At 49.3% G+C, this 25,004-nt stretch overlaps 1 protein-coding gene across 2 annotated transcripts in view; it reads left to right on the top strand.

The window, feature by feature from the left end:
- MTR (5-methyltetrahydrofolate-homocysteine methyltransferase) overlaps nucleotides 1–23,911 on the top strand; it is a 91,710-nt gene extending 67,799 nt beyond the window's left edge. For both annotated transcript variants that reach the window (XM_028531218.2, XM_028531219.2), the window contains exons 24-33: nucleotides 434–554; nucleotides 7,258–7,339; nucleotides 11,651–11,749; nucleotides 13,024–13,099; nucleotides 15,336–15,491; nucleotides 16,921–17,117; nucleotides 21,425–21,625; nucleotides 22,297–22,489; nucleotides 22,591–22,703; nucleotides 23,148–23,911. In XM_028531218.2, coding sequence (XP_028387019.1) covers nucleotides 434–554; nucleotides 7,258–7,339; nucleotides 11,651–11,749; nucleotides 13,024–13,099; nucleotides 15,336–15,491; nucleotides 16,921–17,117; nucleotides 21,425–21,625; nucleotides 22,297–22,489; nucleotides 22,591–22,703; nucleotides 23,148–23,234 — 1,325 coding nt within the window. In that variant the 3' untranslated portion in view covers nucleotides 23,235–23,911. The remainder of the gene's footprint in view (nucleotides 1–433; nucleotides 555–7,257; nucleotides 7,340–11,650; nucleotides 11,750–13,023; nucleotides 13,100–15,335; nucleotides 15,492–16,920; nucleotides 17,118–21,424; nucleotides 21,626–22,296; nucleotides 22,490–22,590; nucleotides 22,704–23,147) is intronic.
- Nucleotides 23,912–25,004: the final 1,093 nt, after the last annotated feature.

The following is a 25,004-nucleotide window of genomic DNA, read 5'->3' as shown; positions in this document are numbered from 1 at the left end:
CCTCACGGAGGTTGAAGAGGTGAATGGGGAACAAGGAATTGCCGTCCCGCTTGGAGGGCGGGAGTGGAGACAGCTTTCTCACAGGAGGACGGGGTCATGTCAGGCTGTTTTTCTGTGGGTAGTGTTTGTTTCTTGACGCACTGTGACACGTTCAAGTGTGGGCCATCATACCTAAATATTCTACTGCATGGCTTACCGAAACTGCGGCAAGTGCATTATTGCAACTTGAAGGTACAAATCACATTTACTGCCAGAAGCAAGCAATAAATTGAAACCCCCAGTCAGAAAAGATTTCTTAGAGTTAGAAACTGGGGAGTCATATTACATCTTGCGGTCTTTATTACAAAAGTTTTTTAAATGACTCTTCACACTTTTCCTCCTTTTCTGTCATCCTCCTTCTAATTTGTTCTTTTTTTCTTTTTTTAAATAACAGATATCGTTGGCCTGTCAGGACTCATCACTCCGTCCCTGGATGAAATGATATTTGTTGCCAAAGAAATGGAGAGATTAGGTATAAAGATCCCGTTGCTGATTGGAGGGGCGACCACTTCACGGTAAGTCATGCTCTCGAGCTTTGTGCTCCGCTTCACGCTCTCGGGGGTGCCGGTGTCTGAGGACGGTGGCCGGGCCGGCGTTGTTGTTCCTTACGCTTCTCAGTGTGTTGGCTCCTTACACAGGAGCACGTGCGCTCTCCGGCCTTGGCCTGGGCAAGGAAGAGTGCCTTTGGAGCGCGCTGTAAGAGCCCTTTCCTCAGCCCTCTCACCTGCCATTCAGTTCCTGCGACTTGTAGTGAATGCTTCTCTCAAAACCAAACTAAGCGGAGAAGCTGTGTTTTGGCACAACCTGGCATGAACTTCAGCCACTCTCGGTCCTGAAGCAGGCGTCTGGTGGAGTAATTACAGGTTCCCTTGATGAACAGCCAACCTGTGGTGGTGGAGACAGAAAGCGAGAAGGAACCAAACACTCACTTTGGGATGTTTTTAAAAGGGGGGAAGCTTTGGCTTAACTTAAAGAGGAAAGAGTTCGAATATGGTCACATGATCGTTATTCAGTTTGTCAGATTTTTCCTGGGGTCATGATCATAATGATATTTGGTGAGAAATGTGTTAATCATTATGCGGTTTAGACTTTTTATGCCACTTTCATCGTACCCCACACACTCACTTTGTCAGGAAATGATGCCCAGTGGAGGGAGCCTTGAACTTGACCTTCCCACGAGCATGTAGGGAAGGCTGGCCAGAGACACTGCAGAGTTCCTTCTGCACTAGAAAGCTGTATGTCAGTCAGGGTTCTCCAGACACGGAGTTGATGCAGTGCACGCACACACACGCGCACACACACACACACAGGGAGAGGGAGAGGACTGGTGTTAGGAACTGGCTCGTGATTGTGGGAGCCGCTGTGTGTGGACTCCTCAGGGAAGGCGGGCGGCTGGAGGCCTGGCCGGAGCTGGCGAGGCGGTGCTGTCGGGAGGCAGGTGTCCTTCCTCGGGGCACCTCCGTTGTTTCTTGGACAGTCTTTGACTGACTGGATGAAGCCTACCCACGTTGTGGAAGGTGATCTGCTTCACTTGGGGTCCACTGGTTTTAATGCGAATCACATCTACAAATGCCCTCACAGACTCATCTAGATCGGTGTTCAGCCAAAAACGGGGCTCCATGGCCTTGCCGGATGAACATTAATGATCTGAAGGGATCATTTTCATGAGAGTCGGAGTGTTACATGTCATTGGTCCAGTAGATGTTTTTCATACTTGGGGACTCAGTAGTTGCTCACAGCAGAATACAGGGTTTGGTGTTCCATGAGGGACTTCCCCACGAGGACATGTGGCAGATTGTTCTCCAGGGATGTGCCTGACCACTGATGATGGAGGTTTCAGTGGGCGTGGTCTTGGGTAACCAGTGTTTGTGGGATGAGTGTTTATTAGCTTAGTAAAGAAAATGTAAGAGAATCTGCAGACCACTGTCAGAATGCCCTTTTAAAACCATGGTTATAAAATAGAATAAATAAATGAGCAAATGTAATGAAATGCATTGAGTTATGTAAATGTGATGCTGATTTCTTTCAGAATAAGAACTGTTTTGTATGGTAGGACACCACTCAGAAGTTCAAGATCAGGAAACCACATTTCTTGTGCAAAGTGGAGCATTTCCAAATAGTCCATTCTTTTATATCTCTTACCAAGTGAGAGTCACCAGATTAAAGAGGTTTAAAAAAAAAACAACTCAGAAGCAACATGCATAGCCTCTCAAGATACATTATAGGCAAAAATTAGTCATAAATGACTCTTAACAGTCGTAAGCTGGTATATCAGACCAGAAATCCCCCACTGCCTCTTCATGCTATTGTGAAGGTGTGTTCTCATTGTCTGGGGGACCACGACTGTGTTCCTACCTGAAGGCAGACAGCTGGGACCTGAGACCCACTCCCCCCCAGGTTTCTTCCCACTCTGTGGTGCTCTACCTCCATGAGCTCTGTCCTTTCTGGTTCTGTTTCCTTCCATGCCCGTTGCAGTTTCTGGAACGTCACTGGAAAACAAAAGCTAGCCTCAGTGCTTCCAGGAACTGTCCCCTTCTCCATCGTGGGGCTTGATCAGCCTTTGGAAAGCAGACTGTCCTGCAGCCTTCAAGAACTTCATTGTAGATTCTCAGGTCCGACTCCACTCAAAAGTAGTGACTGTGGGTGTCTGAGACCTGGAGTCTTGCTTCGTCAAGCCTTTTTCTTTATGTGAGCACTTTCACTGAAGTCTAACGGTCGTGCAGAAAAGCACATATGTCATCGATGCACAGCCTGATTAATTTGTACAAAAAAGAACCCACCCTGTAACACCCTCAGCTCAAGAAGTAGAACATTAATGGCACCAGGAACTTCACAGGGCTCCTTTCCAATGGCAGTAACCACTGTCCTATCTCTGTCACCATTGGCTGGGTTTGCCTGCATCCCAGCCTTGTCTCCGGCCACATGCACCCTTCTTTGCTTGGGGCCCACACTTGTTTTATAATAGTTGTTTTTCCTGTTGTGGTTTAATGGTCCATCGTATAATATACAACGTCTTATTTCTTATCCATGCTATTGTTGGTGGACATTTCTTGGTGTTTACGGTTTGGGACTGTTACACAGAATGCTGCTGTGTCTGAATCTCTGTCCTAAAGTCAACTTGCTGGATCGTAAGGCACGCCTATGGTCATCTGCATCAGGTCTTGCCGGGCAGTTTCCCACAGTGGTTGTACCACCCCACAGCTCCCCCCAGCAGTCACGAGGCGTGCAGCTGTTCCTCATCGCGTTCCGTTTTACCCATTTTTGTGTGTATGTAATACCTTGACGTGGTTTTCATTTGTATTTCTCTGCTGACTGGTGATATTGAATACTTTTTAATATCTTTGACCATTTTTTTTACCATTTGGATGTGCTTTTTAAGTCTTTTTAAATTGGTTAGTTTGCCTTTTTTCTTATTGATTTGCATGTGTTCTTTATTAATATTACATACAAGCTCTTTATAAGAAATATATTTTACAAATATGTTCTTCCAATATGGCTTGCCTTTTGCTGTCTGAGGGGTATTTTTGGATAACAAAAATCCTTAATGTTTATGAAGTCTGATTTAATCGGTCTTCTCCTTTATGGTGGGAGCTTTTTGCATCTGTGTGGAAACCCACCCACCAGCAGAGGCAGCTGTGCTAGAGCTTCAGGGCGCCAGAGTGCCTCAGATGCCCTCTGGGAGCCTTATTATTACCTCCTGGAGGCCTGCTGAGGGCTCGGCAGCACTCCAGATCTGTCCTCCGCTAACTGCCTTTGAGCAGATGGCAGCTCAGGACATCCAGGTTGTCATGAGAGCAGACCCCTGAGGGCCTGTGACACCACTGTGACACTGTGGCTTTTCCGGCCCTTAGTGGCCTGTGGTAGCATCACAGAATTAGAATCGTCTCCCCAAGACACTGGAAAGGAGGCTTAAGGATGTCTATTGGACGAGTCCTTGGAGAGCTCAAGAGGTTATACAGACTTGTGGTGGAAATATGCTCGGAGTGTCTCCTTTTAATCTGGAGCTGTGAGAAAATAGAAAACTGAATGTTCTCCTGTGTGTGATGCAGGCGGTTTTGCTAGCACAAACTAGAAATGACTTTGCTGGAAATCTGGTCCTGGCAGCCACACCGCTTCTCAGGGGCATGAGTCTGGCAGTTAGCGCTCGGCTTTTAACTGTTTTAAAGCCAATCGCTGTAAAATGTCTTTTTCATTTATTTTATTTTTTATGAATAATAAAGAATTCAACAGGACGTCATGTTGCTCAAAGTTAGAGGTAATTTTCTGATTCTTTTTTTAATTGTTGAGAAGTAAGGTGCTGACTCACAGAATTAATGTGATTTTCCTCTTTGAGCTGACTACAGGGAAGCTTAGCACTCGGGCCCGTGTTCTGGATTCCATGGAATGGGTTTCATGTGCCGATTTTACTCCTGATTGCATCTTAATTTCCCCTTTCTCTCATTTTTCTCATCGTGTTTGAAATCTTGGTCATGTAGCATTTATGCAAAACATTAAATTAATTCTGGGATAGGGTATGACTGAAATAAATGTTTGGAGTTCCTGTTCTTTTTCAGGGTTTTAGAGACAATTTTCCAAGGTTAACACCATCATGCCCACGTGGCAGGTATAGGAGACGATGACTTAAACCAGAAGTGTTGATGAGTGCCTTAGCAGAGGTGGGTTTGCGACTCAGACTCAGCCTCTAGCCCTTTGCCCTTGGTGGGAAGGGGAAGAGGGAGTCCAGTGTTCTGTAGTTCCTCAGACTTCAGAAAGAAGTCTGCCCAGCTGGACTATCCTGCATGAATGGGAGCCCAGAAGAAAGTGGAATCAATGGCTTATTATTTTATCAGCAAAGCAAGAGCGCTCTCGCTGGCCGAGCAAGCTCAGGTTTCGTGCCTGTGCTCATCTAGCTTTGTCAGTTTTACGTTGGGAAGCAGTACTTTGCTTTTGATTTATATACTTACTTACACAGTGGAGCCCGTCAGGTGCTTCTCGGTGCCCTTGTCCAGAGGACCATCAGACAGAGTGGCCAGACCTGCGCTGAGAACCCTTGCATGCTTAATAAATATTAACTGTGTTGATTTGAAATTTTAAAATTGTACTGGTTCTCTTTAAGACAAGTACCACCTAAGTGCATCAGGCCTAAAACAGTGTTCCTGGAGGAACTTCCTGCAGAATCTCTACCGAGTTATATTTGTGTGTTCAGGAGCTGACCGTCTGAAGAAGAGGAAGCAAGCAGGGTCTGACCTGTCCTCTGTTTTGAAACTGGAAGCAACTGCTTCTTCGTAACTTTCCTACTGTTTGAAAATCTTCCCTTTCTTGGAATACACAGGAAATCTTCAAGTCTTTGGTCCCTGCACACACAGTGGGCACAAAACAGGCCCTCAGGAGGCAGGGAGATCTCCTGCTCCAGGGCCATGGTCTGGCGCCTGCTGCTCCGCACCCCAGCTCCCCTGTCTCTCTCAGGCCTGAACTTACCCTTATGGCTCAGTTCTTGTGGCTGTGGCTTTAGTCCTTTGCTTCATATTCATGTACCAAGATGTGCTTAGAGAGAAAGAGGTCCGGGAATACCCTTGTCTCCCTCATTTTGAAGGAGTTTTGAGAGCCTTCCCTGAGAAGCCTACGAAAAACTCTCAAATGTACTGCATTTTTAACTTCCTCTTGGTTTTTAAAAACCACCTCAGGGACCCACATTCGTCAGAACATGTCAAACGATCCAGAGGCATGAAAGTAAAATTTGAGCTCTCCCTGCCCACCTTCAGTACCCCCTCCCCTCCACATAACTGGTGCTGGCACTGCGATGTGTATCTCTTGGTGCTCTTTCTAACTGTTCAGAAACACATGTGAGGTTCGTTGGTTGGGGCTGGTTGAGGGTGGTAGTGTTTAAAAATAATAGAATTGTATTAAACCTATTGTTCTGCATCTTTGTTTTCTTCTCTCTAGAAGATACTAGCATCTTCTGGGCATCGTTGCAAATGAAAAGACATTTCAGCTAAGGGGAAGAATCTGGAATGTCTGGCGGGGGGCAGAGTGCTGCTGCTGCAGGGCAGCAGGGAGGAGGAGAAACAGTGGCAAGCGCTGCCCACCGGCTGGGGCTGGGGCCGCGGCCGCCAGCCCTGTAGTGGGGTTCCAGGGCCCTGGTTTAATGCTGCTGTGAGGGAGGGCAATGCGTTGTCAGTTCCCACTTCACTGTGTTTGTAGTAAATGAAATAGCAGATATGTAGCCTCTGCTGTTGCTATAAACATTCAGTAATCAGGGCGGTTTGTTTTATACTTTACTTAATTAGGTAATTTTAAGGATTAAAGGGTGTTTCCTTGCCAGTACTAACATTTTCAGGTTCAGCAATAGGGATTTGGGGCTAAGCCAATGTTGTTATGAAATATTTTTGTTGCTTCTGCCTCTCTGTGGTATTTGGTATTGGGTTTACTTGGGGCCTGAGTTTCCTTAATATAACCAGAGACATTGAAATTAAGAACAAATGGACAGGAACCAAAGGGGAGGTGGGAGGGGGAATGGGGGGGAAAGGAGGAAGGGTTTTCAGGAACATCTATAAAGGACACATGGGCCAGACCGAAGAGGGGCAGGATCAAGGGCGGGAAGTGGGGATGGTTGGGGTGGAGGGAGTGGGGGGCGGGGAAATGGAGACAACTGTACTTGAACAACAATAAAAAAAGTTTAAAAAAAGGTCAAACAATTAAATACTGATGAAATAAATACACACACACACACACATGCGAAGAACAAGGTGGGGTTACCCAGAGTGTGGTGGTGTCCCCCAGGGGCAGCGTGCAACAGCAGAGAGTGGTGTCCTGCCTAGCGTCTGGTTCTGCAGGAGTCCTGGCTGGTACCCCAGCTTATTGGGAGGAAGAAACTCAACTTGACCTTTATGACCTCCAAGTGTCATTGCCTGGGCTGGTTGGCTCCCTTGGTTCAGACAGGCTGCTGATTCACAAGGCCGCAGACTTGTCCCCCACTGCAGAGGGCTGAGGGTAGAGGCTTTCTCACTTGTCACAGATTTCTTTGTAGCCTGGGCCAGTGGATCCCTGTCTTCCCCATCTCAGGGTGGAAGAAGGTCATTCTTGTTCTACAAGGGAAATTTGAAGCTCAATACGCGGAAGTACCTTGACTCTTTCTCTGGAAAGTGCCGTGGAAACACTTGCCTCTGACAGTTCTGAGCAAGGGTGAGCGGGAGCTGACAGCGCTGATGGATGTGTTTTCCTCCTGACCTCTGTTTCCAGAACCCACACCGCAGTTAAAATCGCCCCGAAGTACAGTGCGCCCGTGATCCACGTCCTGGACGCGTCCAAGAGCGTGGTGGTGGTGAGTGCGGGGCTCGCCTTGCTCAGTGTGTCGGGACGGGAGGACAGAGAGCACTGCAAGTCAGGGGTGTCACCCAATGTCTGTTTATTTTTGTCCAGTTCTAAAAATGTGAAAAAATAGCTTATGGCTTCTGATGGTGTCTCTACCATTGTGTGCGTCGCTGGAAGGAGGTCGCTGAGTGTGCCTTGGGCTTTTGAAGTCCACTGACTGAGCAGGCAGCAGGAGCGCTGGTCTGAGGCGCAGGAATGGTGGGACCAAGGCACCTACCTCTGAGCTGGACGTCAACCCAGAGAGAGCGCTCCCGGCCACTGAGAAACGTGTGCAGACACGGATGTATGATTTCCTAACTCTGTGCCGGAGCTAGAGGAACGTAGAATTTTTTAAAAGTCCTGTTTCCAGCTCAAAAAAACATTTATCCTGGAATGGGCCAGATGATCCTACTTAAGACAAAAAACATTCACTTGCCCTGGCCAGTGTGGCTCAGTTGGTCGGGCATTGGCCTACAAACCAAAAGGTCGCCGGTTCGATTCCCGATGAGGGCACATGCCTGGACTGTGGGCTCTGTGCTCTGCCCGCTCAGGGTGCCAGCAGAAGGTAGAAGGCATCCGCATGGTGTTTCTCTCCCACATCGATATTTTCTCTCTCTTTCTTTCTCCCTCCCTTCCCTACTCTCTCAAGTAAAATTTTTTAAAACTGTAAAAAAAACAAACCCAAAACATTCACTTGATATTCAAAGCCTAGAATGACAGGTTTTTTTCTCAGTGAGTGCAGTCATCAATTTAGCTCAGTGTTTTTTCCTCCTTTTCTCCATCCGCGAAGCCTAACACCTTCTCTCACTGCAGCTTTTATTATTTCCACTAAATGACAGGATAGGGTAGCAGGAAGGTGGCTGGGTGACCATGTGTCCAGTGGTCTCCAAGTTTTAGCCGCAGGAGCCTTGTTCTCAGGGGACGTCTCATGGGCCACGCAGAGCGGCACAAACAGGAGCCGCCCTTCCACCCTCTGTCCCACTCCCCATTCTCCTCGAAGGAGCATACTTCACAGACCACTCATCCAGCCAGCGTACCCAGTTTGCAGGGGAGGGGAGTTACCAAGGGGCGGGTGCCGCGTGAGCCCACAGCCGGGACGAGGGTGACCATGTTTCCTGAGCCATTTTCCAAAGGAGTTCTTTCAGACCTGTGAATTGATGTGTATGAAAGTTACATTAGAATTGCCGAGATTATTAAACACTTACAGTGAACCAGGGGCTGTGCTAAATGCTGTACCTGGGTTCCTCGTTGAATCCTTATGAGGTAGGCACCTTCATTATCCCTGTTTTAGAGATGAGGAAGTGGGACAAAGGGGTCAGTAACTCCTCGAGGTCACACATCCGTCAGGCGGCAGGTCCGGGGTTTGATGCAGTTGGTCTTGCTCCAGGCCACGTGAAACCTGCTCCCGTTAATACTATTTAACGATGCTCCTTTAAGTCAGTGTGGAGTTATGCAATTGCAGCTTTTTAATTTGCCATGGATGTAGTCGTAGATAGTGTGTAAATAAACTGTATTTCTATAACTCAACTTCAAAATAATTTTTTGTATTTTGTTTTTGGATTGTGCTTCAGAAGGAGCTTATATCAGGTCCCTGGTTGAGTACCCAGTGGGCCTCTTTTTAAGGCTTGTGTCATTTTGAAGTGCTAACGAATGACTACCCATTTTCCATTTGCAGGCCAGGCTGTTGGACCTATTTAAGTACAGTGGTACCACTGCCCCTGCATTAGGGGAAGGCCTTTAGCTGGGAGGGAGCCAGCCCCTTGTTTCCATTTTGAGGACAGACTCCTTCACCACCTTGAAAAGCTAGTGGCGTGGCAGCCCTGAGAGCCAGCAGAGGCCAGCGCGCAGATGTCTGTGCTCTTTACAGTTTGGGCCAGCTGGGTGCCACAGCAGTCAGCTCTTCTGAACTGCAAGGAACGGCCCCTTTTCTCCCCCTTACCTGAGGCCATCTTTTCATTGATTTTAGAGAGAAAGGGAGGGAGAAACAGAAACATCAGTCACCCATAATCCACACCCTGACCTGGGATCAAACCTGCAACCCAGGCATGTGCCCTGACCAGGGATCGAACCCACAACCCTTCAGCTCACCAAAGGATGCTCCAACCAACTGAGTGACACTGGCCAGGGTGGGACAGCCACCTTTTGAAAGTACTCAAATGTGCGTCTGATGAGAAGTCATTTGGGTAATTGCTGGTGACAGATTTCAGGAGTCAGTGGTGCAGCTAGTTAGGGTGACTGTCAGTTCAGATCAAGTGCAGTGGGCGTGGCACGGGCCCGTGCTCTGAGTAACCGTCTCGTGCACTTGAGAGATTCCAAAATGGGGCATACATAGTAGTTGGATATTTAGACCTGAGGGTGCCCCTTTCTTCACTTTGTTTTTTTTTTAAATAAAAACAAGGTGCCAATATTTAGTTATTATTAAATTGTAAAATACATGTTCAATAGATTTTCTCTTATTGTGCTGCTATTGCCATAAAAAGTAAAAGGAAAAGAGGAAAAAGAACTATGCACTGTCTGAGTGGCTGACGTGAAAACACACGGTGGACTGATTTTATGGTGGAAGGACCACATAGGGTAGCCCATAGAACTGGCCATGAACTTGTTTCCATGGACAAGTCAGACTGAGCAGGGTGGGGCTTGTCACTGTGCCCGGCGAACAGGGGCGTTGTAGGGGTGTGGAGGTGCCCCCGGACTAGCAGTAGGTTCTTCCCCACAGTGTACCCGTGTCAAGTTCTTTGGATGTTGGGGTTTGGCTTTCTCAGAGTTTAAAATCTGGCAGAATGCATGCATATGCGGGGGAGCTTGGGAGCAGAAACCCCGTTCTTACTGTCATTGAGTTCTGCTGGGCTGAGGACTTCACTGAAGTGGGGTTCGTGTAAGCTGAGCAAATACTCGGTGCATTTGGGAGCCTGTTTTTAGGTCTGCTGCCAAGGCCTTTTCTGATTATGGTGTGTTCCTTCAGAAAGCAGTATGGTTTTACACTAACTCACAGGCAGTTGGGTTGGGATTAGAGATACCTAGAAAGTTCATGTAGCATTCTAGACATTCAGAGCTGGTAGTCACTCTGGCTGTCATCCACTCTCACTTTCTCAATTTCAGGTGGTGCCGTTGAATTTCCCCCTTTTTTATGTGTTAGGAAATTCTACCGGAGCATCCAGAGACGGGGTGGTGCTGTGGTTTTTGAACTGAGGTGATCCGTAGCAGTAATTTCTTTGTGTGTGTGTGTAAATATACTTTCAGCTTTGGTGAAGCCATTCTACCAACTTTAAATCATCAGCATGAGGAGTATTCAGCTGATCCTAGTTGCACAATTTACTGAGTAGCCTCACATTTCTCAGATGATAGGTTTCCATTCTTATTTCAGCAGAAGTTCATGAGTGACCGTGAAGATCAGCCTCGTTCCTTCTGCAAACATTCAGGAGGATGCACCTAGCACGTGCCAGGCACTAAGCCACAAACAGGGACACAGTCCGCCTCAGAGGGTTTGTTCTCTACAAAGGGAAGTGGGTACCCAGGCAGACACCACACCTGTGATAAGTGCAGGGATGGAGAGACGAACAGAGCATCTTTGAAACACTGATGAGGACTGCCCAACTAGTGTGTTGTGTGTGAGTCCCCAAGGCCACCCTCACTTTCCGTGACTTGCTGGAAGGACTCACAGAACTCAAAGCACTATTATACTCACAGTCTTGGTTCATTACTGTGAAAAGATACAGATTAGAATCAGTAAAGACAAAGCATGCATAGAGTAGAATCCAGGAAAGACCAGGCATGAGTTTCCAGGTATCCCCTCCCCATGGGGTCGTAAGGACAGTGTTTAACTCTGCCATTAGTGGCATGCAGCAGCACATGCGGGGCAGTGCCAACCAGGGAGGCTCCCCTGAGCCATGGTGTCCAGGCTTGTACTGGGATCAGTCACCTGGGCCTCCTCTCCAGGGTCAGGCAGGTGCAGCATGAGCCACATCCCCCCTGACATCACATTGTTAGTGTAATGTGCCTGGTGGGCACCATGGCTCCACATCAGGCCAACAGACACCCTTATCAGACAGGATGTTCCAGGGGCCAGTTTGTGGTGGTGGTGTTTGTTTGTATTGGAAGGTATAAGATCTGAACCTCCTAGCAAGCTAACTCTATTGCACGGCCAGGCAGGTGAAGGGAGAAGAAATGGTGTCACCACGGGAAAGCTTCCTGAAGAAGGTGTCACCAGAACCGAGCAGCGTTGCACGTCTCAGCTTTTTAGGCTGCTCTAGGGCTCTTGCTGACTATGACCTTGCATTTTCAGTGTTCTCAACTATTAGATGAGAATCAGAAAGAGGAGTACTTCGAGGAGCTCACAGAGGAGTATGAAGATATTAGACAGGACCATTATGAGTCTCTCAAGGTAAGTCACAAAAACAGGCCATGGCTTGTCTGGGTAATAAAACGATCCTACAGTTTTTAATGTGACTTCACTGTTTTGAGAAGGGCAAAGGTTTAGGAACATTTTAGAGAAGTCCTCTATTCTCATTCAAATCAGAGTTCTTCAGTGTCTGAGTTTCCAATAATTTTGGTTATGTCAAAATTAATTTTTTTATTCCTGCAGACAAGCGTTGGATAGTGTGCAGGAGGTGTTAGGTGCCGCGCTAGATGCCTGAGTTAAGGGAATGAATAAAACATGAGCTCACGGCCAGCAGGGAAATGGGAACTGAAGCAGTGTGCAGAGATGACGCTGCACATCCTTGTTCTTGAGGAAGCGGTGGAGAAAATGCAGGCGTTAGGACCACCGTAAGCCTCTCTCCCTGACTGCCCAGCACTGACTGTGCAGGATGGCGCTTCCTGTCCCTCTGTCAATGGGCCACAAGGACACCTGGGGAGTAGGCATAATTATTCCTTAGAAGTCATTGGGGTATTTCTTCCTGGTTATATTCCTACTGGGCTTTGTGCAGGGGCGCATTTTAGGGGTTGGCTAGGCAGGTGAGAATTGGGATAACAAGCAGCATGAAGAAAACAGGTATTTCTGAGGGTTGGCTAGCCCCTGACACTGGTCGGCTTCCCCTCTCCTTGGGTTTGCCCACAGTTGACAGTTGCTTAGTTCTTAGTTCTGCCTGCCAGTCCTCTGGGCTGTGGACAGCAGGCCAGTTAACCCCACCCGCATGTTGTAAAAGTACAGGCCGGAGACATTGCTGGTCAGGCTGCAGGTGCACCTCATATTTATGTATCAATATTTAGTAGGTTGCCCTGGCTGGTGTGGCTCAGTGGATTCAGTGCTAGCCTGTGAACCAAAAGGTCATTGGTTCTATTCCCAGTCAGGGTACATGCCTGGGTTGTGGGCCAGGTCCCCTGTTGGGGGTGTGTGAGAGGCAACCTATTGATGTATGTCTTGCACATCTGTGTTTCTCTCCCTCTATTTCTCCCTCCCTTCCTCTCTTTCTAAAAATAAATAAATAAATAATTTTAAAAATATTTAGTAGGTATTTATTGAATCTTTATTGTCTAATGTTCTGGTACTGATGTGAAGCCATATTGGATGGGAAAGGAAGAGTATTTCAGGCTATGAATTTTCGTTAATAAAAGAATTTGCTTGCGCAACTTATGTACTAGCTTTCTTGGACATACTTTTGTAGTAGCAGCTGAAAACCTAAGCGTCTCTGATTAAATAACTTCTTTATTTCTTAGGAGAGAAGATACTTAACCTTGAGTCAAGCTAGAAAAAACAGTTTCCATATTGACTGGCTGTCCGAGCCTCACCCAGGTGCGTTTGACAGTGGAGCAGAGAAGGGCTCCCGGTGGTAACTGGGGGCTGAAGGGCCGTTTGCATTTACTTGGCTACAGGATGAGACAGACAGTTAGAGACTCTTAATTATGTGCAGTATGACGACGAGTGACAGTGATGACTGGAAATAAAAGTGAACGGGTCCCATGTGTGGAGACCCAGACACTGTTCTGAGAGGGACCCAGCGCAGCCCCGAGTGCTGGGCACAGTTCCGTAATGAATGTGCTGCTACCCCGCTTTCCTTTGCAGGAACAGTTTGAGGTGATAACTTGGAAAGTAGTAGGATCCTGTCTCTGATCTGCCTTCTGAACCCCATGCTCTTTCCTCTATGCCGTGCTTGCCTGAGGCAAGTTCTGGAGACCTGCCTGGCTGCTCTGTCACTGTGTCAGCCTGGGTCCCGGGCAGGACCAGGTGCAGGCATGGATTGTGTGAAATTGAAAACGCCCTCGCATTGAGCAGACCTTTAAAACACTTCAGCAAAGCAGGCTCTCCTGTTTCTTGTTCACTCTCTCATTCTCTCTTAATTTCTCTTATTTTGTTTCCTTCCTTGTGTATTTCTAGCCACCTTTCTTGCCTTAAGTAGGTGTTCACGAGGGAGTAAAATGTGTAAGATGCTTTGACAGACCCAGAGAGGCATGAGATACAAATGCAAAACCAAGACAGGTGAACAGGGGTTATGTTAATTAAATCTATTTTCAAGGTAACACCTCAAATCAGCTTTCATTGCTTGTGCTCAGCAGAGCTGAGAGCATTAAATTGGAAGCGCTGAGCTGAGCGTGGTTTAGGGAGAGGTGGAAGCCTGGTTCTGATCCCAGCTTGGCTCCTGGCTCTGCGTCATTGTGTGACTTGGAGCATCTTCTGATGTGTAAAAAGGGAGTTACTTTATGGAAACGGAGGATAGAATAATATGTGTGAATCTTTGAAAACTATAAATCAGCATATGGTACAAACCATTATTTTCTCTTTACCTTTCACTGTGAAATTAGAAAAATTTTGCAGGGGAAGTTCATTCCAAGCAAGTCCAATATGCAAACGCATCTCGGTGGAAACGGGCCTCCGCAGGGCTCTAGGCTGCAGGCAGCAGGGGGCGGGCAATGTTCTGGGGGCTGCTGCCCCCCCCCCCCCCCAGCAGGCCTCTGCAGGCCTCTAGGCCCGCTGCCCAAGGGCATTGGCCTAGAGGTCCAGCCTTCAGACATGTTTTTGAAGGCAGCACCGTTTTAGGGTCATTGCAGGAAGTCAATAAGGGGAGACGGGGGCCTCTTCTCAAGTTCCTTGGTGGTAAAACCTTAAACAGATCAGAAACTCTGGAAGCCAAGCTTACTCAAGACCAACATGCAGCTAGACAGTCCCCTGCCTTTCCGGGCACGAGGGAACTTTACCAGAAAACTACCTATAGTTTCCTCCTAGTTACCAAACAAAGAAGGGCTCATCCTAAATAATAAAAAAATGACCAGGAATAAATGGGAAAGAGTTACTGTGAACATGTATGAAAAGGTAGATCTCCAGCTAAAAATAAGCTTTCCTCATGCCTTTCCTGAACTTTCACCTCTCACTTTGACTATCTGATGAGAGCAAGACACTCCTGAGACTTCCGGTCCCCCAGAGGGGAAAGCACGTGCTCTCTGACTGCTGTCCACCCCCTGTCCCACCATTTACAGGGCAGGGAACTGAGGATGGGAGGGCTGGGAAGTGGCAGTAGAGCTGGCACTTTGGACCCTGGCCTGACCCCTCACAAGCCTGAGGGTGGGGGCCAGTACTGCTGCTCTTGGCGTCCAGGAAGGCTCTGTGCATATGTGGCAGTAGGTGGTATAGACTGTTGTTTCATGTCTTTAAACTTTATATTCATGTCTTTCTACAGTGCTCTTTATTGCAGCGTCATTCTCATTTGTACATGGGAAGATTATCCCGTCTGTCTGTCTTCTTGGGCAGGGTGGACTTGGGAGGGCTGAGGGAAGTCTCCAAGGGTGATACAGTCCATTGGCTACATGGGAGAACGGTTTTATTTAAGTTTCCCTGCAGAATGACTCATTCTGCATGACAATTTAAAGTTCCCCTCTTTGGAAAACAGCTCCCACTGGTAACAGGACGGAGGCGCGGCATGGGAGCCAGCTGAGCAGGAGAGAGCTGGCCGGGAAGGTCTGCGGCAGGCAGCGCTGTGCGTGGGCGCTCCGCCCAGGCCTGCTTCGCTGCTGACGTCGATGCGTCTCTCCTGCAGTGAAGCCCACGTTTCTTGGGACTCGGGTCTTCGAAGACTATGACCTGCAGAAGCTGGTGGACTACATTGACTGGAAGCCTTTCTTTGACGTGTGGCAGCTCCGGGGCAAGTACCCGAACCGAGGCTTTCCCAAGATATTCAACGACAAGACCGTAGGTTAGTTCCATCCTTCTTTCTTCCTTCTCTGATCTCGGAGGCACAGTTACTGGGGCTTTGAACACGAGAATAGACGGTTCGGATTATGCGGGATAGTTTATTATCATATAATATGGGGTATTGTTCACCTGCTCAGCTCTTGAATGGTCCTTACTGATCAACTAAATTTGACGTCTTGTTCACCCATTCTTTAGTAAATGGTTGTTGACATCAGTTCCATGCCGGGCTCTGTGCTGGGCACCGCGTACACAACAGAGAAGACAGTATAATCCTGGCCCCCCGCACCTGGCTGGCTGCTGCAGCCGAAGTGAAGGGGAGCTCAGGTTTCTGTGGACACAAGACAATGAGGTGGACCTCAGGCTGGGAAGACAGGGGAGGCTTCCTGGAGGAGATGGCATTTGAGCCTATTTGTAAAAACTGAGTGAGAGTTACTGAAGTGAGGCTGGGGGCTGTGAGGTGGCGCTGAAGAAAGGACATTCTGGCAGAGGGGACAGTGTGAGAAGGTACAGATGTGTGCTGATTTGCGGATTACAATTGTCCCTTGTGCCTGGAGCCTTGGTAGGGAATTTGGGGAGATAAGCTGGAGAAGTGGGTGAGTCCAACCCTCCCCCCCCAACCTACCTCCAGAGACATGGGATCAAATGCCGAGCCATTCGGAGGACTGGGTAATAGCAGAGCAGGAAGGAGGGGCCTGGGAGAGAGCCGTGGGGGACGAGGGCTAAGTGGAGCCTGAAGAAGGGCCCCTGTCCACTTCCTGGAGGGTCTCTGCTCTGTGACTCGGCAGCTCTCAGGCCAGGCAGGGCTGCAGCAGGCGGAGAGGGGGTTCTCATTCTGACCTCCTGAGTGACCGCAGGTGAACACTGGAGAGGCCAGGAGAAGCTGGACAGAACATGCCTCTGACAGAGGACTAAAGACCCTGCTGGCCCCTGACCGTGGGAGGGCAGCTCAGGGTCATGTGCAGAGTTGGAAACCTGGAGGAGAGTGTCCCAGGGCCCAGGCGCACTGTGCAGGAGAGATCCTTCGGGAGCCCCTGAAGCTGCTTAAGGCTCCTCAACCTGCCGCCCTTCTGCAAAGGGCCCTGTGAGGTCAGGGGAGTGGTGGGTGCACAAGGAGCAGCAGCAGGAAGGACGCGGCCTGCCCTGTGTCACTCTCTGACAGCCTCCTTTGGGGAGCCACCAGTTTGGCGCTCTGCCTTTGTTAAATGGAAACGTAAGCAGCGCGAGTCGGGGAGACAGACTGGGAACCGCACTTAGCAGGCAGCACAAAACCACCCGCAGCTCCACCCTAGGATGTCTGACGCCAAGCTCTGAGAGAGCACTTGAGGGGAGAGAGGGGTGACAAGGTGACAGGGGAGGGTGGTGGTTCTAAAGGAAGCATTTGCTGGCTATTGACATCTTTTAAGTGAATGCTTACGGTATCTTCCTAATAGGTGAAGAAGCCAAAAAAGTCTATGATGATGCCCAGAATATGCTGACAGTCCTGATTAGGGAGAAGAAGCTGCAAGCCAGGGGTGTGGTTGGGTTCTGGCCGGCGCAGAGCGTCCAAGACGACATCCAGTTGTACGCCCTGGGCTCTGACCCCCGGGCTTCGAGGCCCATCGCCACCTTTCATGGGCTGAGGCAACAGGTACGGCAGGCGGGTGGACCACAAGCAAGCTTTTCGGTGTGAGCACTGAAAGAGTGTAAATAAGAATGAAGTAAGTCTGAGCTTTGTATGAAGGACAGCTCTGCCCCACCTCACCCCGAATGACCATTCCCAGGCCCAGCCCCGAGGCCACTGTGAGGACGTGGAGAGAAGGCTGGAGTGCAGGGTTTGCTGATGTGTCAGGCAGTGGCTGCCTCAGTGGTCATGTACATCTGCTCGTACACACGTCATTGAGACAGGCTGGTGGCTTTCTCTTCAAGGGGAGACAGGCAGGAGCAAACCTTCACTGAAAGTGTACCGGGTGTCAGGTGCTTGCAGGGCTCCGGATGGACCATCTTGTTTACTTCCCACACAGCCTTTTTCAGGCACTTGATGTGTCCATTATGCAGAGGAGAAAATGAAGGTTGCAGAGAGCATGCTGAGTCCACAGCTTCGAGGGGAGAGCGCAGCCTGCCCTCACCCCGTGGCTCTGTCAGCTCCGTCTTCTGTGGCATTTTAAGAACAGGGTCATTGCAACGTGGCCTTCTCTCATGCGCCCCCACCTTTCAAAGTGCAGGCACCAGGGGCACGTCCCATTAGCTGTCTTAAAAACCATTGTCTTAATCGAGAGTGGAACCAGAATTCACTGGAGTTGTCACTAAGGGTTGCAGTCAATTATTCTTGCAAAGCTTTGCTACCATTTTAGTCATTTAGGAGTGATCATGTTGCTTTGAATCATAACCACAAAATAGTTCATAATGACAGATACTTTTACTGCAACAACATCTGAAGACGTTCTTAAGTTGAGGATATTGAACAGCGGCGACCAAGGTCAGCGAGGGTGGCCACATCGTCAGTCTGCACTGGGGTGCAGACACCACAGACAGAGGGCAGGGCCTCACGTCAGTCAGTTCTGGCTCCCTGTGTCTGGGGACTGGTGACTTCTCTTTTCCACGTGGAACTCGGGTCAGAAGCCTCTCCTGGCCCAGTTTTTCATCCTTCAGGTCCCGTGTCCTCTGAGCTCTTTTCATGTCCAGACCCATTTGTGTCCAGGCAGTCTGTGATGGACTGTGTTAGGACATTTCATGTATGACTTCTCAGCGTATATCTGCCACCTACTTGGATAGGTATTTCTGGAGAGTTCTGGCTGCAGCGACTTCCTGCTCTGGGAGCCTGTTCTGAGTCACTCTGACAGCAGCCCCTTCTAACGTGTGGTGGGGCGCTCTGGCCCGTCTGTCCTTTTGCCCGGAAGCTTGGCATCTCCCTCGTACTTTGTTGGCCCAGAACAACTGATGGCAGCGTACATCTGGAGCCGCTCCTCTGTACACGGCTGGCCCTGGGCTCCATGATGTCTCCACATGCCGTGTTCAGACATCTTCTTGCCCGCCTCATCTCTTCCCAGTGCCAGGCTGTGTACTTGTTTACAGAACCGGCGAGCACAGAGCTCCTAAGCTTCTGGGTTGGCCACTTGTTGTTGATCGATCAGTCCTAACCAGTGCCATGGAGCGGTCAGCAGTGCTGACTGTGGTAGCAGACCCGGGGCCTGCTGCTCTCTGACCTGAGCTGGGTGATCAGCTCCACCTGCCTCAGACTCCTCATCTGCACTGTGGCGCCAGTGGTATCGTGTGCCTGGCATATAGTAAGCACTCAACAAAAATTAATAATTAGCTGTTTACGTTGTCAGCAAAATTATTGATAGTGAAATAGTAAGGTTTTATTTGTTAGTTTAGTGACAGGGAAGAGTCCGTCATGAGCTGAAAATGAAAAGTGGGAGAGGCACCTGGCCTGGTGGGAGAGTCACATTTTTAAAAAATGTTTTTATTGTTGTTCAATTACAGTTGGTCCCTTTCCCCCCATTACTCCCCCCTGCCCTACCCACACTCCCCACATTCAATCCTCCCCCCACCCCATTGTCCTTGTCCTTGTCCCTGGGTCCTTTATACATGTTCCTTGACTTGACCCTTCCCCTTCTTTCCCCATTATCCACCCCCTACCTCTGGTCACTGTCAGTTCTTTATTTCCATGTCTCTGGTTCTATTTTGCTTGCTTGCTTATTGTGTTAATTAGGTTCCATTTATAGGTGAGATCATGCGGTGTTTGTCTTTCACCACCTGGTTTATTTCACTTGGCATAATGCTCTCCAGTTCCCTCCATGCTGTTGCAAAAGATAGGAGCTCCTTCTTTCTCTCTGCTGTGTAGTATTTCATTGTGCAAATGTACCACAAGTTTTTGATTCACTCGTTTGCTGATGGGCACTTAGGCATTTCCAGCACTTGGCTATTGTAAATAATGCTGTGAACATGGGGGTGCATAGGTTCTTTTGAATTGGTGTTTCAGGATTCTTAGGGTATAATCTCAGCAATGGAATTGCCAGGTCAAAAGGCAGTTCCATTTTTAGTTTTTTGAGGAAATTCCATGCTGTTTTTCACAGTGGCTTCACCAGTCTGGATTCCCATCAACAGTGCACTAGGGTTCCCTTTTCTCCACAGCCTCGCCAGTTTGTTGATTTGTTTATGAGGGGCATTCTGACTCGTGTGAAGTGCTATCTCATTTTGGTTTTAATTTCCATCTCTCTGATAGCTAGTGATGCTGAGTATCCTTTCATATGTCTCTGGGCCCTCTGTATGTCCTCCGTGGAGAAGTGTCTGTTCAGGTCCTTTGCCCATTTCATAATTAGATTGTTTGTCTTCCTGGTAAGGAGTCATGTGAGTTCTTTGTCTATTTCGGAGATCAAACCCTTATCCGAGGTATCATTGGTAAATATATTTTTCCATATGGTTGGTTCCCTTTTTGTTTTGCTAATGTTTCCTGTACCTGTTGAAAGGCTTTTTAATTTGATGTAGTTCCCATTTGTTTATCCTTTCCTGTATATCCCTTGCTCTACAGGACATACTGGTGAAAATATTGCTCCGTGAAATATCTGAAATTTTCCTGCCTATGTTCTCTAGGACTTTTATGGTGTATTAATTTATATTTAAGTCTTTTATCCATCTTGAGTTTATTTTTGTATATGGCTTAAATTGGTGGTCGAGTTTAATTTTTTTTGCATGTAGCTGTGCGTATCTCCCACCACCGTTTGTTAAAGAGGCTATTTTTACTTCATTTATGTCGAATATTAATTGACCATAGAGACTTGGGTTTATTTCTGGGCTCCCTATTCTGTTCCATTGGTCCATGTGCCTGTTCTTATGCCAGCACAAGACTGTTTTGATTACAGTGGCCTTGTAATGCAGTTTGATGCCAGGTATTGTGATCGCTCCTCCTTTGTTCTTCTTTCTCAAAATTGCTGAGGCTATTCAGGGTCATTTATGGTTCCATATAAATTTTTGAAATATTTGTTCTACATCTGTGAAACATGTCATTGGTATTGTAATAGGAATTATGTTGTATCTATAAATTGTTTTGGGTAGTATGGATATTTTGATGTTAATTCTTCCAGTCCATGAACATGATATATGCTTCCATTTGTTTGTGTCTTCCTTAACTTCTTTCTTCAGTGTTGTGTAGTTTTCTGAGTACAGGTCTTTAACCTCCTTGGTTAGGTTTATTCCTAGGTACTTTATTTTTCTTGTTGCTATAGCAAATGGGATTTTTCCCCTAGTTTCTGTTTCTGATACTTTGTTGTTAGTGTACAAAAATGCCTTTGACTTATGAATATTGACTTTGTATCCCTCTGTTTTGCCAAATTCACTTATTAGGTCGAGTAGTTTTTGGTGGAGTCTATAAGGTTTTGATTTGAATCAAATAAAGAAGCGAATCCTGCTGAGTTATGTTTGCTGTCAGACTGGCCCAGCGTCTCCTGAGCTGTGTGTCTCCTGAGCTCTGCCCCCGCCCCCCGCAGCAGCCCAGGCCTCTGTGGGGCTGGCCTGGCAGTGTGTTCGACTTCTTGATGCAAAGTAGAGGCTCATAGTTGGTGGTTTCCTTCTGAACGTGACTCCAAGATTTAATGTTGATTTTGAATAGAAACACTTTGGGGGAATTTTTTTTTTTGATCTGAACGTTTAGGGTTCCAGTCCTAGCACAGTGCCTGTGACCTTCAGTAAGTGTTTGGTCAGAGTGTGAAAGAGCAGTGGACTGGTTTCCCGACTACGCGTGGCATGTCTCGTGTTTAAAAGCTTGTTTCATTTGCTCATTCAACAAATCTGTAGGGACTGCCACGCGCTGTTCTAAGTGCTGAGGACGGCACAGCACACAGAACAGGCAGACATCCCTGTGTGAGGCCTGCACTCTGACGAGAGTCCGCTGCTGTCCACTGTGTGTGCTGCCCCGGCCGTGCTCACGGCCCCTCCGCCTGCCCCTTGGATTTTCAGGCCGAGAAGGACTCCGCCAGCACGGAGCCGTACCTCTGCCTCTCGGACTTCATCGCCCCGCTACACTCGGGCCTCCGGGACCACCTGGGCCTGTTTGCTGTGGCCTGCTTCGGGGTGGAGGAGCTGAGCCGAGCCTACGAGGACCAGTGTGACGACTACAGCAGCATCATGGTCAAGGCGCTGGGGGACCGGCTGGCAGAGGTAACGCCGCAGCGCTCTGAGCACAGAGCCGGGGTGGAACCCGGGATGATGCGGAATGCGAGGCAGCCGCGAGGATCAGATGAGGCTGGCTTTAACCCAGTTTGAGTCATGTATTCTCCAGTTGTTCTCCCACATCATCTTTTGGGCAGAGGTGACCCTTCAGTGGTGCAGTTGGAAATCACCCTAAGAACCTAAACTTCATTGTGATGTTTTCCTGAGGAGCCTGAAAAATTAAAACCAGACTTCTGTTTCAGAGCTCCTGTTCTAATAGAGGTGTCCTCTGTAACAGGGGTCCCCAACCCCTTGGCGTGGACCGGTACCAGCCCACAGCCTGTCAGGAACTGGGCTGTGAGCGAAGCACACCTGAGCTCCACCTCCTGTCTGCCCCACTCACCCCCCCACCCTTCTCTTCCATGAAACCAGTCCTTGGTACCAAAAAGGTTGGGGACCTGCTCTGTAGAGTCGTCTTCTTCATGTGCCGGGAGTGGGGTGCACTGAGCAGTGGGGAGGCCAAAACCAACCCAGCAGAGCAGCTAATGACACTACGCAGGAGTCAGGAGTCCAGTGCCCTCCTGCTGGCTGTCCCCCGGCTGGTCCAGGCGAGGGTGCCGCCCGGGTGGCTTTGATCGAGGGGTGCAGGCAGCACTGAACCCCTTTGTCCCGGGCTCCAGGCCTTTGCGGAGGAGCTCCACGAGAGGGTCCGCCGGGAACTGTGGGCCTACTGCAGCAACGAGCAGCTGGATGTCGCTGACCTGCGAAAACTGCGCTACGGGGGCATCCGCCCAGCGCCCGGCTACCCCAGCCAGCCCGACCACACCGAGAAGCTCACGATGTGGAGGCTTGCGGACATCGAGCGGCGCACAGGTACGTGCCTGGAAGGGCGCACCCCCCTCCCGGAATCAGTGCAGACTGGCCGCCGGCCAGCGGCGGGCCCTGGGCACATGGGCAGTTCTCTCGCTCCCCAGGCATTCGGTTGACGGAGTCGTTAGCGATGGCACCTGCTTCAGCCGTGTCTGGCCTCTACTTCTCCAATTTGAAGTCCAAGTATTTTGCTGTGGGGAAGATTTCCAAGGATCAGGTAACTTTGCATCTGGCTTCCTGGGATTCCTGTCTTGCCTAAGTGGAACTGGAGAACCTATTGTGCTTCGCATGTAACTGAGAAGACAGCACAAGGGAAAGGATGAGCAGTTATCTCAGTTAAGGTCTTCACTTGACTCTAACCCATTGCCCCGATTCTGGCCCCCTCGTTTACATGCAGACCACACACATGCATGCATGCCTGTGCACATGCACACAGCCCTACCAGCTTCTAAGATGCGGATATTTACCCCACAACCATGTTTGTCCTGCCCAGAGAATACGCAGTTTGGTGACTAGACAAATGTCCGTCTCCATTCAACTCAGTAGGCTGCTCATAGACAAGAAATGGAAGGTGCTTAACGTTTCTGGGCAAATCCTGAGGAAACGTCAGTTCAAAGATCGCATCAGCTTGGTCTGATAAGTTGCTTCTCCTCTCTTGCAGGTTGAGGATTATGCTCTGAGGAAGAACATGTCTGTGGCCGAGGTCGAGAAATGGCTTGGGCCCATTTTGGGATATGACACAGACTGACTTTCTGTTTTTTACCTTTCGTGTGCTTCAGGGGTTTCCCAGCCCCTGCCAGAGACAAAGGTTGGGGTCCCTGCTGCACTTGATCCTCAGGGAAATAGAGTCCACGGTGCCTTAAAACAAGCAGCCTGGCAGCAGCCCACGGGCCTGTCTGTAGCTGGGTGACGCCCCTGCTGCCTTGTGTTCGAGGAGACTGTCTGCTGAGCCTTAGGGCAGCGAGTCCTACCTCGGCTCCCAAGAGGCCGGCTGCTGCTCGTCAGGGCCCGTGCCGGGCAGTGAGCAGAGCTCTGGCCGTGTCTGGTCGCCAGGGCCCAGGGACAGGCTGAAGATAGAAGTCCTCTGCATTTCAAAGCAAGCCACCTTGCTGTTTTCATTTTTACCTTGGACCTAGGAGCACACTCTCCCCGCCCCCCCCGCTCCCCACTCAGAAAAAAGGCTGACATTCAGTTGAATAGAGCATAGGATGCTGTGGCAAAAGGGCAGTTTAATCCAGTGGTCACCACATTAGACGCTGACAGGGAAGAAGGGATAACGGCTCTGTTTCCGGAAGACCTCATCTCCTATGGGCTCATGGAGAGGGTGGCAGAGGTCCCTTGGGCAAAAGCACGCCAAACCGCTTGCTTGTCAGATAGGCTCCAGCAGTTGGGGCTAGTGTGGTCAAATACAGTCATGTTCCCTAAGCACTTTGTCCTCTCATGATTCCCTGTTTCTTAGCCCTAAGGAGAAATGGAGGAGGTGGGGAGGGAGTGGCAGCTAATGTCTTTTAGTTGTTTGCTAGAATTGAGCAGGCTTATGGCTGAGCCATGTGTGGCGTCCTGGGCCGATTTGGACAGGTGAGCAGCTTAATTCCACGCAGTGGTTGCTTTTCGGCTGCCCCCCAACTCCAGACTCACATGATTTAGGAGAAGCACATTGACTTGTCAGTCACTGCAGGGGGCTGGGTAAGAGACAGGCTTTGCAGTCAGACACACCGGGTTCAGGTCTCAGCTTTGCCACCTACTCACTGCATGACGGCGACGAATCACCGAAGCCTGCACTGTTTCCTCACCCGTGGAATGGGGCAGTGGCGCCGGGTCCCGTCGCGTGGGCATGAGGTGATCCACGTACAGCAGGTAACCCGGATCTGGTGCAGCAAGTGCAGAGTGGGCTGCAGCATCTTACTGCTCCATCTATTGTCCATTGTCCTTCGAGCTCAGCACACAGTAGGTGCTCACAGGGAGGGAGTGAGAGCTGAGGGGAGGTGAAAAGACACTGGGGAAACGAATGTGGCAACGACTGCAGTGCATACGACAGGTGCCCTGTGCCGACACTGCCCGTTTGACACTGGGACTGGGAAGGAGAAGCAGCCCCTGGGTCGCATGCCCCCACTGTGACGAAGCCAGTGCGTCCCCCTGAGCACTGACGTAGAATGTGTGTGCAGGCACATTGGAGGGGAAGGGGGACAGACAGGAAAGGGTGACCCCGTGCCTCTGGGGTGTAACCGTGTCTGCCTGCAGGCCAATACCCTTCTCAGGCGTTGCCCGCCCTTCAGGTGAGGAAACTGTGTTCTTCGGTGCATTGCATGTGTGCCAGACCAAGAACGGGACTCGGCCTCCTGAGACACTTAGCTGGGGGGCTTACCTCCTGTTTCCTAGCACGTATGTTATTCTGGGCTTTGGAACCCTCTTCTGTGAGAGAGAGTGACCTTCAGATTCAGTCAGGTGCTGGGTAACAGCATTTCAGGCAATGACAGGCTGCGCATTTGATGGTGGTCCTGTGAGGTCATATGGCACT

Source organism: Phyllostomus discolor, chromosome 15, assembly GCF_004126475.2.
Source record: "Phyllostomus discolor isolate MPI-MPIP mPhyDis1 chromosome 15, mPhyDis1.pri.v3, whole genome shotgun sequence".
NCBI classification, from domain to species: domain Eukaryota; kingdom Metazoa; phylum Chordata; class Mammalia; order Chiroptera; family Phyllostomidae; genus Phyllostomus; species Phyllostomus discolor.
This window is presented reverse-complemented; position numbering and strand designations above follow the sequence as displayed.